Genomic DNA, 16,945 nt, shown 5'->3' on the forward strand with positions numbered 1-16,945 from the left:
TTCAATTTGTTGAGGGGAAAAAAATGATACCTTCTAGGGATTCTTGACCCTTAGAAATCGGTACAAGTGTTGATAGCTCTTTCCCAATTAAAAGCATCTTTGGTATATGTGCCGCCGAAGTGGGCACTAAAAGTATCTTTGATCAGGGGGATTCTGTGAGCTGAAAAGCAGAGTGCGGTAGCCCACATGCCCATGAGGTCAGGTTCACTGGCTCCTCTCAAAGCTGAGTCACGTCGCTGGCTATCAGCCTGCTCTCTGCACTGTCTCCAGCAGGGAAGGAAATGGACATCAGATGGAACCTGTCCTCCTGCATAAAGCAAAGTGACCTGCTTGGGGTTTCCCTCCAACTCATCAACATTCATGTTTCTCAAACTCGAAACCCACCTCTTCTTTTCCTTTAAAGCACAGCTCCTCCACCATCCCCATCTCAGCTAACCCAGCCTACTCACCACCTGGCAACACTCCAAGTTAACTAGCCTTCTTTAATGTACTTGGTTATTTCCTTATGCATTCCCATTGATTAAGCATCATTCTTATCATGCTTCCAAATCAGTCTGAGCTCCTGGGAACAGGAAATGTGTCTTGGTAAGTTCCTCTAATGTAGTGACTTAGTACCACAGATCCTGTGGGGATACAGTGAACATCTGTCAGCTGACCTCTGCATCCCAGCCCTCCTGTGGGGGCCCATGGCTGATGGAGTCACCTGTGGGAGGTCACTCATTGAGCAGCTATTGAAAGGCTCCGCCAGTGCCAGTCTAACTGGAGTCTCATTCCAGCACTGGTCGGACCATGTGAAGGAACAGGAGGAAGCAAATGCCTGGGTGGCAGCTCCAACACCTATTCCCTTTTTATGCTGTGAAGGATGAAAACCCTCTATCATCTCAGCAAAGAAGTAAATTACTAAAGGAATGCAACTGACAGGGTGAACACACTCAGCCACTGCAGCCTGATCTGATCTATATATCATCACATTACATCACATCACATGCTGGGAAAGGGGTAGACTGTGTTTAAGACGAGGCCTACTTTTTTTTTTTTTTTCCGGGAAAAAGTAGTCAGTTGCAACACAGTGCTATCAAAATCTTCATGAATCAAAATTTAAATTATCATCTAACTCTAATGATCTAGAAGGTACCAATCTAAAATACTTTTGATAACTCATTTCCCAAAGGCTTGTTATAGAAACTGCAATAAGAAGAGATGGGTTTCTTTGCTTTCCATGCACTAAAAAGAAAATTCAAGATGATGGAAAAATCACCATTAGAACACCACTGTAATAATGGTTGCAAGCAAGATCTACTGACACATAGTAAAAATAAATGGTCAAAAGTTGGAGGATCTACAACAGGCTGAAGGGTAGAGTGGAGAGGGAGATGGGAGGAAGGTCTGAGGGGGAAGGGACATGGGTGTACCTATGGCTGATTCTTGTTTATATATGACAGAAAACCATAAAATTCTATAAAGCAATTATCCTTCAATTCAAAAATTAAAAAAAAAGTTGGAGGATATTTGCATGGTTTCAAAGTACTTCCCCCCAAAATAGAAAAAATTAGTAACTTCACAGTGGAGAAGCGCTGGCCAACATGACCTTGACCAAGTGATCAAGGTTACATCATCAGCAATAAGACACTGACATCACTAACCCCCTGATATGATACACTGAGGTCACATTACTTCTGCAGGATTCTTGCCAAAAATGTCTAATCTTAAACTAATCAGGAGAAAACACCAGTCAAATCTAAATTGAGGGACAGTGTTTAGAATCACTGACTGGTACTCAAAATGTCAAGGTCATAAATGACAGTAAAAGACTAAAGAACTGTCACAGATTGGAGGAGACTAATGAGACACAACAAGTAAAGCCCACCTGGGATCCTGCAACAGGAAAGGGATATTAGTGGAAAAACTAGTGAAATCCAAATAAAGTCTGCAGCTTAAATAATGCTAGGGTACCAATGTTAATTTCTTGGTTTTGACAATTACACTGTAGTTTTATAATATGTTACCATTAGTGGAAGCTGCATGAAGCACATAACCAAACTCTGTACTATTTTTGCAATTTTTCCATAAGACTAAAATTATTTCAAAATAAATAAAAAGCAAGTTCCAACAATTCTGCTCATAGGTATATATACCACAAAGAACGGAAAGCAAGGATTCAGATACCTGTACCCCCGTGTTCACAAAAGCATTATTTGTAACAGACAAGAGATGGAAATAACCCAAGTGTCCATAAACAGATGAATGGATACATAAAATGTGGTCCATTCATACAATGAAGTACTATTCAGCCTTAAAGAACAAGATTCTGACACATGCTACAACATGAATGAACCTTGAAGACCCGCTTAGTGACATAAGCAAGTCAGAGAAGGACAAATGCTGCATGATTCCACTTACATTAGGTAACTAGAGGAAGTAAGAGACAGAAAGTAGGGTAGTGGTTACTATTCTGTTCAGGGCTGGGGGAATGGAGAATGGGGCATTATTAGTAATGTGCAGAGTTTCTGTTTGGAACAATAAATGTTAAAAGATAGTAGTGAGTGGTGATGATTACATGATATTGCAAATGTGCTGAATTCCAGTGAACTGCCCACTCAAAAAAGGTTAAAATCATAATTTTTCATTGCGTATAATTTATTGCAAAAAGTGGAAAAAAACACTGAAAATTAGAAATAATTATCCAATTTAGGCAGACATAAAAACTTCACGTTTCCTACACTCAAATAAAAACAGAGGAATGACTTGATGGCCCACACTTTTTTCCCAGAGCTCCAAAGTTTCAAAATCGGTCATAGGCTAAAGCACAGATGCCTAAATTGAGATGTTCTCACTGCTGGAGAGCATCTTTTCAAAGTTTTCCAAAGAATAAGTTCTCAAAGAATAAGATTGAGGGTTCCTGATCTGTGCCCTGGTGCCTCCCACAGCATGTGAAGTTCAAATACTTGCCCCTCCAAAACAAAGAACTCAAATTCATAATATTAGCAGAAGGAAAAAGCAGGCAAATACGCACGCACGCACACACACACACATACACACACACATTCACTGACTCACACAGCCTGTTAACTTTTGTCAGAGGTTATCTGGGTCACAAGGTCCATCTTTTTTCAGGATAATCTGTGGTCCTGCTGATCTTCCCCCATCTCCTTTGCCCTTTCACCAATGATGGGGAGGGTCAAAGAAAAGAACTCTCAGAATAATCAACTCTATTAACTGGTCAGCTCTCTAACTGGTAAAGAGTAATCATGGAAAACGTGCTTTATTCACTGGGGGCATTTCAGGAGCACTGTCCTATAAAGGTTTGAAAGTAGCAGAGTTGAAAACAGTATGCTTTATTTTATTTTATTTTTTTTAACAGTATGCTTTAAAAACATGTGTGGGGGTCAGGGTCGGGAGGGTTGCACAGCAGAATCATCCTTTTGTCCTGAATGATAGGGGCACTGGGACAACTCAACACTTAAAGGCTTCCTCCTTGCAAGCAGCCCGCAGAGCCACTTACTAACTAAATAAATACGAAATAATAAGAAATTGATCTTATTGTTCCTTGCACATGCTTATTTTCTAAGCAGATAAGGAAATACCCAGCTCGGTCACTCACATGCACTTTTGTTTATTGTCCCAAATAGAATCCAACTGCCTTCAACAGTGATTCATTCCCTGTTGTGGATTTTCAAGAGAACCCCTGAAGGCAATTCAGATAAGGCTTCTACAAACAGTTCAAGTAACAGCAGAACTGCTTCTCAGGGTGGTGCTGGCTGACAGCTAAAATACCAGGCACACTATTAAGTCACTCCTGATACATCATTTCTCTTAAGGATGATGATTCTTTAAGGAAGGACCCCACAGCCCACTTTTTATTCCCCAAAGCTCATCACAGAGAGTAGGTTCTTTAAAAATACCCATTAATGATCCTAAAGGATACATGCACCCCAGTGTTCATTGTAGCAATGTTTACAATAGCCAAGACATGGAAGCAATCTAAATGCCCCTTGACAGAGGAATGGATAAAGATGTGGTACACATATACAATGGAATATCACTCAGCCATTAAAAAGAATGAAATAATGCCATTTATTTCAACATGGATGGACCTAGAAAGGGTCACACTGAGTGAAGTAAGTCAGACAGAGAAGGAGAAATATCCTATGACATCCCTTATCTGTGCAATCTAAGGAGAAATGTTACAAATGAATTCACAAAACAGAAAGAGACTCATAGACTTATAGAATGAACTTATGGCTTCCGGGTGAAAGGAGGGAGGGAAGAGATAGTTACGGAGTTTGGGACCAGCATGTACGCATGGCTATATTTAAAATGGATAACCAACGAGGATCTACTGTATAGCACATGGAACTCTGCTCAATGTTATGTGGCAGCCTAAATGGGAGAGGGGTTTGGGGGAGAATGGATACATGAGTCCCTTTGCTATACCACAATACAAAATTAAAAGTTTAAAAAAAAAAAACCTGTTAACCAGTTGATTTTCTTTTTATTCCATAAACTAATCATTCAGAAAAATAGAGTCCAGCCAATTAGAAGGCTGGAGATATCTGTTCAAATTAAGATGGAGATGGGGTTTTGTAGATGGATGGAAATTAGACTGGATCTTGGCTCTGAAACTACCTAGTGAGGGGATGTAATCAAGCCATCCATGTCTGAGTCCCTGTACACCCTCCTCCTTCCACCCAACTGTATTAAGTTCCCTACATACAAATGAGTTCCATTCTGAGAGCACATTCGAAAATCTAGTCTGTTTGTAAGTTCAACAAAGGTAACCGAGGTCCCTAACTAACACAATTGGCTATACAGGAGTACTGTGATAGGTTTATAATACTTTTCACACAAATAATATGTAAGAACAAATACAAAAAGTAAAGAAAACATTTTTAATCTTACAGTACAGTATCTTAGAAAGTACAGTAGTATAGTGCAACAGCTGGCACAGAGGGGCTGACATCAAGCGAACAGGCAAGTACCAGCTACATCACTGCGGCTTTTATGCCTGCTTCTGGACATCCTGGGCTTGAAATGAAGCTACTGTCCTACTGTACTCTATAGAGTACTGCAAAGTACACAAAAGCACAGCCGCTTGTAGAGGACGCAAGCACGTGGCAATGCATCCCAGACACGTGAACAAATGTGACTGATTAGTGAACACACGTTCGCGTCTTTGAAAGGCCACAACTTGAAGGTGTGTACGTAGGGGAGTTACTGTGCGTGAAATGAAGTTGGCAATACCTGCCGTCCAAGGCTCTGAGGTTCAAATGGGCTCCTTGCACTCAATAAAGAGGTACCATTCATACGAGTGAAAGCAGAATGAGTTTTATAGATGCTTACCTCTCTCAGAGTTGGCTTGCCAATGAAAAAGTCTGTGTTTTTGCTGCTTTTGGGTGGGTTGAACTTGGGATTCAGAAAAGCACATCCATTTGCGATGGCCTCCAGGGGAGCTGGGCCTTCGTACGGGAACCCAAGACCAACAAACAGCTGTAAGACAGAGAAGCACACCACATGTAAACACGTCGACCAGGACTGGCGTCCCTGGCTCCCAGGGGTCTCTTCTGGGCTCCATGCCTGTGCGGACACCTCTGAGACTGGGAAGTTCCAAGACCTTGGGGAGCTGGGGTGATGAGAAGCCAGTTTACAAGAGGACCTGAAAAACATGACCAGGGACCTTGGCCCAGGAAGGTGTTCAGGTCATTAGGAATTTCACTTCTCTGTAAAAAAAAAAAAGTAAAGGAGTAAGTGTTGGGGTGGGTAGTTGAGGGGGTAGGGAGGTGGGGGTATTCAAAGAACAACAACAACAACAAACCTCAAGACTTAACAATAATCTTTCTGTAATGCAACAGGAGACATGACTGGAAAAACACTTGCTTAACTAAACAGAAGGTTTCTTCATTGAACCAAAGGAACAACAGGCCCTTTCAGGGATGCTGGGCACAGGGACAGAGAGGTCGCTCGGCAGTGTGATTGCAGTTCACATGGAGCTGCTTGGAAATGATGGGAGGTCAGCAAACATGGGTTTTCATAATGGGGTTTTCACTGGGGGACATCAACATCTTGGTTTTTATTTTCTTCTCGATGTGGGGAAAGGGTGCAGAGCTGTGACTGGGCAAGGCTTTCCCTCTCCAGCAAGTAACCCCTGAGTTGTCCCCACAGCAGACAACAGATGGCAGCAAAAACACATCTCAGAGTCCTTGTAGAGAACGCTGCGGCCCAGAGCCCCCGTGACAAAAGAGACTTGCTGCAGTTCAGTGGCTCTGATTCCTGAGACCAGAAATGAAACATCATCGCATAGAAAGGCCTCCCTGTGAACCCGCCTCCCAGGGTGTTTCACACCACTGGGGGGCTGTGTGTCCCGACGGGCAGGGTCTGAGTCTGGGCTTGGTGACATGTGAGATCTCCCTAGCCACATGAAGGAGCTGCTCCTGAAACCTCTCCAGTCTCTGAGGCACATCCAGTGGCAAAGGACAACTGGGCCCCAGCGCCTCCTTTCCTTCTGCCATCACATTGGGGAACAACCACATGGCCAGGCCCCCAAAGTGAAGGAAGCTGCTGGCTTGGACATGGCTGGATGCCTGATTCTCTTCTCCTGGGTCCTCTCCCCAGCCATCCTATCTCTGCAGCTTTAATTGAATGATGATTTGGAATGGTTCTGTCTAGAAAGCCCTGAGTACAAGCTGCTGGGTTCCCCAGGCAACATTGGAAGATGAAGCATGTATGTGCTGGGCACCCGATTCCAGGGCTTAACCCAGTGTGGCCCACGTTGGCCATACTGAAGAGTCAGGAAGCCCCTGCAGGGAATTTTCTGGGGCAAGAAACGAAAATCTCAGGTTTTCTGGAGAGACATCCTATAACTGTATGCTCTTTTGCACAGAACAGTGTACTGAAGTGTTTTGTTGTTTAGGAAGAATAACCTTTCCTAGCTTGTAGACCTTGAGATGATTCTCAGAGACATCCACAAGGGAAGGAACCGTGGAGGAAAAGCTTTGAGAAGCCAGCTGAGCTTCCTCTGCTGGTGGCGGTCATTTCTCCTGGAGCAGAAGAACCAGAGACACAGAGGGGAGGGAAACATGGTAGCCGGATCCTGGAAGCTGTCTGGTAGGCCCCAATTTTGGGTCTTATTATGTAGCTAACTTTATTTTCTTGGGCTCCCAAATCACTGTGGATGGTGACTGCAGCCTTGAAATTAAAAGACGCTTGCTCCTTGGAAGAAAAGCTATAACAAACTTAGACAGCATATTAAAAAGCAGAGAGACCACTTTGCCAACAAAGGTCCATCTAGTCAAAGCTATGGTTTTTCCAGTAGTCATGCATGGATGTGAGAGTTGGACCAAAAAGACAGCTGAGCACCGAAGAACTGATGCTTCTGAACCATGATGCTGGAGAAGACTCTTGAGACAAACCAGTCAATCCTAAAGGAAATCAACCCTGAATATTCATTAGAAGGACTGATGCTGAATCTCCAATACTTTGGCCACCTGATGCGAAGAGCCAACTCACTGGAAAAAACCTTGATGTTGGGAAAGATTGAGGGCAGGAGGAGAAGGGGACGAGAGAGGATGAAATGGTTGGATGGCATCACCGACTCAATGGACATGAGTTTGAGTAAACTCTGGGAGATAGTGAAGGACAGGGAACCTGGCATGCTGCAGTCCATGGGGTCCCAAACAGTCAGACATGAGTGAGGGACTGAACAACAACAACATGTAGCTAGTAGGAGTTAGACTGTCAGAAGAACTTACGTGTACAGGGTGTGGCCTGTGCATGCGCCTTAGGGGTGGGGTACAACTGACAACAGTAGAAGAAATGAAGGAACTGGTGGGAAGATCTAGTTCCAAGACATCCAGCTTCATTAAACATGAAGAATCCAGGGATACTATCCTTGAGGCTTTTGATCTCTGTGATCTGTCACCCCAGACGGATTTAGGGGAGGAGGTGCCAGCTCTCCAGGGAAAAGAGGACCTCTATCAGGCTGTGGCTGGACTCAGGAAAGCACAGGGCTTCCAGATCCTGAAAGATGCAGACAGGGGTCTCCATTGGTTTAACCAGAGACCACAGTATTTCCTAACCTCTGAAAATCAGGGCCTGCCATGAAGCACTGACACTGTCATCAACGCCAAACTGCAAAGAATAACTTTGGAGGAAATGCAGGAACCACAATGCTTGTCTATTTAAATCGAAAATCCTGGAAAAAGAAATTTAATTAGTTCCTTCAGACCTACCAATCTGAACCCATTAATTAAAAGGATTTGAGGCTGTTGCTTAATGGACTCAAATGTGACCCAGGTTTAATTATATCTGAATAACAATTTGCACCATCTCTTCTGCCCTGCTGGCAACTGAGTATCTCAGTACACATAAAATAAACACTTTGGGCTGACTCTCCAAAGCCCCACCAGTTCATAATGAATCTTAAGCAAATACCACACAACTTCTTGGCAATGAGTCTTCGTCACACTAATTAGGATTGCAGGAAATGCACTACTTGCAAACACCAAAACAACAGTTTTTTGTCCCTTCTGTCAACAAACAACTTTTCTTCTTGCTTCCTGTGTCCTCATTACCTGTGATGTTCTAATGTAGCAGATGTATTAAGGTCAAATAGCATACTTGAGGTTTGAATGACAAGAGGACAGGCAGAGTTTGTCACCACCAAGGGCCTTCTGTGAATTTGTGAGGACTTATGGTCTTGCCACACACTGGCACTTAACCACACTGAATTGCTTTTCCCCCAACTCCCCACTCCCCCATCATTCTGTCCACTTAGATTTCCTTAGCACAGGAACAAGAGAGACACTGCAAGAATGCATTCAAGTGCAAAGGCTCAACTCAGGAGGAAGCAGTATGTTTTATTGATACTTCATCTTGTCTTCAGAAGCCTAGACTGTAATGAGGATATTCCAGATGACAGAACATCTCCATGGCTGCAGCTTGACTCCATCAATGAGCGTTTCTAAATAGAGCTCTAAATTACATGCTCTAAAATTTAACTTTTGAACTAATACTAAGGAAGAGAGGACAGATAAAGCTCCAGGACTGGGACGTCCCTAGGTATCAACAGAGTTCAGTTAAACTACTCAGATTTTCACTCTGTGTGAAAGGAGGAACGAAATTGTTTTAAACCCGTAAGTGAAGCAGTTGACAAAGAATCCCTTAAGAGCAGATAAAGGTAGTTCTTAGATATCAGTGCATATATGTGGAATCTAGAAAAAAAATGGTACAGATGAACTTATTTGCAAAACAGAAATAGAGACATGGACGTAGAGAACAAACATATGGACACCAAAGGGGTGGGAAGTGGGAAGAATTGGGAGATTGGGACTCACATATACACACTATTCAGTTCAGTTCAGTCGCTCAGTCGTGTCCGACTCTTTGCGACCCCATGAATCGCAGCACGCCAGGCCTCCCTGTCCATCACCAACTCCCGGAGTTCACTCAGACTCACATCCTTCGAGTCAGTGATGCCATCCAGCCATCTCATCCTCTTTCATCCCCTTCTCCTCCTGCCCCCAATCCCTCCCAGCATCAGAGTCTTTTCCAATGAGTCAACTCTTCGCATGAGGTGGCCAAAGTACTGGAGTTTCAGCTTTAGCATCATTCCTTCCAAAGAAATCCCAGGGCTGATCTCCTTCAGAATGGACTGTATAAAATACATGACTAATGAGAACTTACTCTATAGTACAGGGAACTCTACTTGGCGCTCTGTGGTGACCTAAACAGGAAGGAAATTCAAAAAAGAGGAATATATGTATATGCGTGGCTGATTTATTCTGATGTACAGCAGAAACTAATACAACAATGTGATGCAACTAAACTCCAATTAAAAAATTTTTGTTTGTTTGTTTTTCAAAAGGTAGTTGTTAGGCAGATTCCATGGCTGTGGTAGGTTTCCAGGCTCTCTCTCTCAAGTGGAATATCCAGGATAACCCAAATCAGGAGATTGCATGCCCAACAGACACTTTTCCGACTTGTTTTCATTAGCGAAGTTGATGGAGTCACTCAGGATGGAGTCTGAGCAACAGTCAGCCTCAGTTCATCCAATAAATAGATTATCAACACAAAGTGATCAGGACAACAAAGTGGTTAAGAACACAAGCTCTGGAGTCAGGTCGACCAGGTTTCTAAGCCTGACTGTACCATCTCCTAGCTCTGTAACTGTAAGAAATTGTTATGTGCCTCTCTCCATGGATTATCTGAGGTCCAATGATAATGCATTTTCTCTAGTTACAGGTCTCAGTCAAGGTAACACAAGCTCTCTGAACCTGTCTCTTCATGTGTAAAATGGCTGAAAGTAATAGTGCTTTTTTCATGGGGCTGCTGTGCGGATTCAAGGAGATATTTCATAGAAAGGATGTATTCCAAGGTTTGGTTCTAGTGTTTAGTGAACACTGACTAAGTTCAAACCCAAGTTCCACTTGGTACCCCTATGGGCCACATGCTGTGGCTAAGTCTTGTTTACCTTTCAGATAATGATTGGGAATCATTATTTGGTAACAGGTATCCCTTTTATATTTTTAAAAAGAATCCACACAAGGCTGGGCATGGAGAAATTTTATTTTCCTGATAAGTGATGCTTTCATGTAACCCAAAGGGTCTCTCTCTGGACATCTGTCTTTCGTTCAGTACTGAAAGAGGAGGCAACAGTGGCCAAAATCTCTTCCCTATATATTTAGCTACTCCCTCTCCCGATCTCCAGGATTCCCCGGTGGCTCAGATGGTAAAGAGTCTGCCTGCAATGCAGGAGGCCAGAGATCTATTCCTGGGTCTGGAAGGTCCACTGGAGAAGGAAATGGCAACCCATTCCAGTATTCTTGCCTGGAAAATCCTTTGGATGGAGGAGCCTGGTGGGCTACAGTTCATAGGATCACAAAGAGTTAGATATGACTGAGTGACTACACTTTCTGCTGACTTCCATAAGCCCCTAACCGATACTACCTGAAAACTGTCTTCTAAAGAACCACAAGGACAAAGGAGACAAAGGCAATATTTGCCAAACAGGTTTAAGTGCCTAAGGTTAGTTGGATGTTAAATCCAAGTCCGTTTCCTGGAGACCAGCTCATTGGGCAGACTCCAAGACTATGCCCAGCTACTTACAGGGCCTTCCATAAACAAAACAAAACATATAGCAACATCAAAACCACAGGATTGGTTTGTGCAAAGTCTCTGCACTTTGGTCATTTGGAAGCCCCAGCACAAAATCAAACACATCACAATTTGCACTGCAAATCCACGACTTTGAAGATGAGGAGGAACAGAACATTCAGATACACATACAACTGCAGATGCTGACCATCTTCAACTGTGCCTGTGTGAAAGGTCTACACGAAAAGGCAGTTCAGGTGCACCCCTTGGAGAAGCCTCCCCCACGCACCTCTCACCCCAATTCCACGCCAGGCCAACCACTCAGCTCTCAACAGTGAGGAGGCATCACAGGCCTGCTCACTACCACAGGAAAGTGGGCTCTATACTGAGGTCAGAGGACTTTAGTGATGAAGAGAGAATTCATGGAAAGGGCTTAGCACAAGGAAATGTTAGAGAAAATGGGTGCAAAACCCCGTGGTCACGTGTACCATGGTAACATGAGCCAATTAAATGTGTCACAACTGGCTCCTGCCCTCCACGTGGGCTCAACTTGGTACTTCCCTGATGTCACCAATCACAGGGCAACATTTGGTCCCACCCAGTGAGGTCTCCTGTTGGGATCACTATTTTTTTTTTTTTTTTTTTGCATTATTACTCTTCCTATCTGTGTACTTTTCACACAGTTAAGTCACCTATTTACCTGTCTGCCTCCTCTGCCACAGTAGTATCCTCCTGTAGGCACAACTGCCTTCGTCAGCCCCAGATCCAGAAAGCCTAGCACAAGTCCTAGAATATATTCTTTACTTCACCAACATTTGTCAGATAAATGGGCAAAAGACTAAATATTGCCAGATCTTCCAGCAATAGAGCATCTCTGTAAGGAGAGGATGAGCAATTTTTGTGTGCTATTTGTGTGTGAGGAGGTACCTTTGTTCTTGAAGTCCCAGAGGTTAACTGAATCCTATGTCCAAACATTCTTCATTTTACATACATATGTGTGAGGGGAGGGGAGAGGATGGAGTGTGTGTGCATGTGTACACAAAATACTCTCCATCCAGTTAAGAGAATGGCTTTTGCAACTGGTCACTTGCTTGACTGCTTGAGGGTAAATATTTCAGTATCTGAAATGGACATAGAAGATGGATTGCTCCATCAGTAAGCTCACTCTTGGGCTCTCTCACAGGGCCTGGAGATGTGGGCATAGCACAGAGAGACAGGTAGGCATTGGGTATCAGAAGGACCTTGTCCCCTGCTGGGGAGATATTAGAGATCAAGGCACATGATTCTTGAGAAATGCAAGAAATCACTCCTAGGGGCATGGCTCCAAGATCCCAGATGACTAGCGGACTTCTCTTTGTCTCCTTCATCATTCTTTATACAGTTACCTGAAGGCCTCTACAAGCCAGGCCCTGAAAAGGCATCTGCCAACAGAACAAGTGGAGCCCTTGAATTCTCCTGGAGCTGTGCAAGGAGTCTGTTCCATCTCTGGTCCCTGGACAGAGGTTGCCTGAAGCCCCGGGTTTTTGAGAGAGCTTGTGCAACCACATCCAAGCTCGTGGGATGAGCCACAGTTGACTGAGGAGGCCAGACTCAAGGATGGGTTAGAGCAGGGACAGAAGTGCACACTGCCTGTCTTCCAACCCTGTCTAGGCTTCTTGGGGAGTCCCACAGCTAAGCTGCTGAGCTGACCTGGTAGGGAAACAGGGCCGTCACACCCTACCAAGGGCTGGAGGGGGACATGGCCAGAGGTGTGGGTAGAAAAGACACGTGGCAACAGCAAGAGCAGTAGCTGCTACTTCCTCTGCATTCAAATAGGCACAACGTGTTCTTGACTTTCACTGTCAGAAACGGGGGTTCCTGTTTGGGCTCACTCCAAATGGTCCTCCAACCCAGTGAGGGATGTGAATGCCCCATTTCATAAGGAAATTCCCCGGTGAGACTGAAAGGGGGGTATGTGGGCACAGGGAAATGGAAGAAAGAAACCTCAATAAGAGAGATGGAGATTGAAGCTAAAAATTAACATGTGCCACCCCACTCAGCCCTTAACTGCTGGTTTAAGATGCTCTCCTGGATTTTGCTGGCCTGAATGGCTTGTCTATAGTTTTCTGATACATCATGAGTTCATCCACATGTATATGCCTATTAGAAGAGTCTTCCAGATTTGACAATTTCCCGGCTCTTTGAGCCCTGACATGAGGGTGACACGGATCCCATCCTGTCTCCATAGGCTCTGTGTATCTGGGCCCCTCTTGGCACGCCAGGACAAAATTCTGCTGAGCAGACAGTTTCCTGGCTTCATGCAGAGATTCAAAGATGGTTCATAAAGAAAAATAATGAGTCAGAAGCTGATTATGCATCCATCATTTCAATCTGTGTCTAGACCTCGAGGGGCACCCGACCCACTTCCCGCTCTCATAACAAGTCTGAGGAACATGCAAGTCCCATTCATTCCACGCGCATTTGCTACTCTGCATCCCCAGTTCTCCACTTTCGATGTGGATTGGAATAAATCGCTTTTAAATTGCTCAGAGACACTGAGGAAGGAGTTAGAGGCAGAAAGGGTTATAAATGCAAAGCCTGACTAGTCTTTAGTGTCATTATTCCAAAGCCCAAGATTCATTCATTTCACTGCCTGCTGCTGTGTTCTGGGTATATGGGGAGGCTCAGAGATACACTGCCTCATTTTCATCGCATTTACCAACTGTTTTAGCCGTAATTCTACTTGGAGAGCTTTCATATGTGCTAGTCAGAGGAACAAGCAATACAAAATGGGATCAGTGACATCCTCTGAAGGTACTAGTTTTTCAAGGATAAATAGTTGCTCTTGCACTCAAAATTCCAATGTAATCCTTGGTTCCCGGGCAATATCTTATATCATGGCCTAGGCCTTCCAGACCCCCTCTCTGCTCCTCCCCAAATACCAGGGACCCCAGCTTCAGCCTATTTCCCGTTCTCTAACAAAGTAAGTGGATGATCGGTAAGGAAGGGTTCTTTTAAGATTTACAAAGCTGAGTAAGACATTCATGCGGCTAGGTTAACGTAAGCACGTGAGACAGCGACGACGGAGAACCAGTGCTACCAAATGTACTTTTAAAGGAGCTTGAGCTGTTTCCACATTCTGAGGTGGGGGAAAGTAAAATGAGGCAAAAACACTGCCACCAAAGAGCCCTGACATTCTAATGCGTCCAAATGTCCTCCTAAGACAGAAGGTGAACGCAAAGTCAGCAGTACAAACCGGTGAGCACACTTCACTCTGGAATGGCCCCCGTCATCAGCCTGCAGATGACCTTGTATGGAAATAAAATCTTAAGCAAACCAGATCTTTGGCCAAGAAGAGAAAACTATCAAATGAATGTATTCACGGCACCATGTGCATGACTTGGGAGGTAGCATTGTTCAAACGCAGAAAGGAGATGCAGATTCTTTCAGCTGGTGAGTATCCACTGAATATTCTTATGTACATGTGTTTATTCATTAGGATGGTTCATGGAGGGCCTAGCAGAGCTTTCATTTGCTACCCCCTCACCAAAAGAATTCCTGAGTCATGGTTCTCTCCAGGGTGAGCTCAGTGACTGCGGATAAGCCCAACTTCGTAGTCTTGTTTCCTCCTGTTTAGAATGAAGTTAATAGTAATACCTGCCCTGCCTGCCTCTGCTTACTTGTGAGAAGCGAACAGGACAGCATTTGTGAATATGCTTTCCCACACTGATGTATCATACACACGGATCAGAAATGCTGTGATGCCACAGATGCTCGTCCACCCAGCCTCTGTCCTCTACCCTGGAAATGAAAATGCAGCCAGCAGGGACCAGGGCTGAACAATTCACTGTTGATACTGTGCTTCCCTCGGCCTGAGGAAACACTCGGGCAGAGATCATACTTGTTTCTTTGCTCTTGTATCTTGTGTGTGATGCCTGACATGCAGGAGCTGCTTGAGATATGTGTGTAAAATTCACAGTTTATTTTTTTACTATTTTGTTTGTAAAATTGGGGTATAGTTGTTTTACGATGTTGTGTTAGTTTCTGCTGTACAACAAAGTGAACCAGCTATACGGTGTGCATATCCCCTTCCTCTTGGACCCCTCACCACACCCCACCGCACTCTCTAGGTCATCCCCGAGCATGGGGCTGAGTGCCTTGTTGCTACACTGCAGTTCCCCACTAGCTATTTACACGTGGTAGTGTATGAGTGTTAATCCCAGCCTCCCAATCACCCCATCCCCACTTCCCATCCAACATGCTCACATGTCCATTCTCTACGTCTGTATCGCTATTCCTGCCCTGCCAGATAGATTCATCTGTACCATTTTTCTAAATTCCATATATATGTGTTAATTAATAAAGATGATTTTCATATGTATTGCAATTTTATTATCTAACAATTCTGCGGTTTCAATTCTTTTATTATCTATAAAGAATTCGCTGTAGCCTGATGTATCTGTCTTATACCTGTGATGCTATTGTGTACAATACTATAACCCTTTAATGGATTGTAGTATTTTACCTAAAGAACGTGCAGCATTTTTAGGCAGCCTTCAGGAATCTATGTTATAAACGTGTGAAAAGGTAGTCTATCTCGCTCAAAAAATGAGAAAAGTATGAACACTGACAGACTATATAATATCCGTGGAGTCATTTTGGCTGTAACCTTTAAAACTAAAAATGTATATATCCTTTAGTCCAGCAATTTCTGATAGGGAAAGATTTTCAAGATATATTTATACATGTACATAAACACACATACACACACATTCATTCTGGATATTTTCAATACTAAATATGTTGGATTAAAAAAATATTCATAAACATGAGGAACACATCAAAGTGCCAGCCAACCCTTAGAGGTCCAACAATGATCTATTTGCACTGGGTACATCCAGAAAGGACAGAGATTGCCAAGAGGATGCCCTTATAGTGTCAAGACCATGCTCATCATGCCACAAAAATGCCTTCCATCGGTGGCTCTCCCATCTATTCACACACATATACTGAACTCTACATCTGTGACAATCAGACCCTCAGCTCCTTGTCAAAGTTTATCTTCCACTATTTCCCAACACAGACTCACTGTGTTGGTCTCCTGACTCTCCTGAATGTATCATCGCCACCCTTGCAATCTGACTCACTCCTGTTTGTGCCAAATGCCAGGTGCATCCACACCCCACCCATCTTTCATCTCACACCTTTCATGATGCTTCCTCTGCTCCTTGAGCCACCAAGACTCTCCCCTTATCAGAACTTCTCCAGTGCCCAGCATAAACTTTTTGAACAGGCAAATGTGATGAACCACTAACAGAGGTGCCTGGGGAGGTGGGGGAGTTGAGCACTGCAGGCTTGCTGAGAAAGTTGCTGCTCTCTGAGAAAGGGTGACAGCCTCACCTCTCCTGCTTGTCACTGTTTCCAGCCCCTCACTTAATGGCTGGCACAAAGCAGGTCCTCAGCAGATAAGCCTTCAATGGTAGCAACCTCCTTCCCCAATTCACTACCTTTTAAGCTATAACTGGTTTAAAGTATCACTACCCAGAAATGACCAGAAGATCCGTACACCAATGGAAATAAAGCATGGAAGATGTCGATCCCATTTTCAACACCAACAAAAACAAGCCTCTGCCCAACATCATGGATGCATTTTTATAACAACAATGAAAAACTCACCTTGGTTTCTCGGAGAAGAAACTGCAAGTCTCGTCCGCTGAGGATCCCGTGGTTTTTCACGTAACTGGGAATGTTCTTTGTGCTGGAGCCGTAAACAGTCGCGTGTACTTCCGTGTATGTGTGGATGATGTCCAAGTAGACCTTCTTATTCTAAAGAGGGGACACAAGGAGAAGGCATTTCTCTTTTCATTCTCATAAAAAC

At 43.9% G+C, this 16,945-nt stretch overlaps 1 protein-coding gene across 2 annotated transcripts in view; it reads right to left on the reverse strand.

Moving 5' to 3' along the window:
* The window catches only part of MGAT5 (alpha-1,6-mannosylglycoprotein 6-beta-N-acetylglucosaminyltransferase), a 398,458-nt gene that overhangs the window by 41,738 nt on the left and 339,775 nt on the right, over positions 1-16,945 (reverse strand). For both annotated transcript variants that reach the window (XM_027562025.1, XM_027562023.1), the window contains exons 13-14: positions 16,744-16,893; positions 5,341-5,487 (exon numbers count right to left, since the gene is read on the reverse strand). In XM_027562025.1, coding sequence (XP_027417826.1) covers positions 5,341-5,487; positions 16,744-16,893 — 297 coding nt within the window. The remainder of the gene's footprint in view (positions 1-5,340; positions 5,488-16,743; positions 16,894-16,945) is intronic.

The sequence above is a fragment of the Bos indicus x Bos taurus genome, chromosome 2 (assembly GCF_003369695.1).
Source record: "Bos indicus x Bos taurus breed Angus x Brahman F1 hybrid chromosome 2, Bos_hybrid_MaternalHap_v2.0, whole genome shotgun sequence".
Lineage (NCBI taxonomy): Eukaryota > Metazoa > Chordata > Mammalia > Artiodactyla > Bovidae > Bos > Bos indicus x Bos taurus.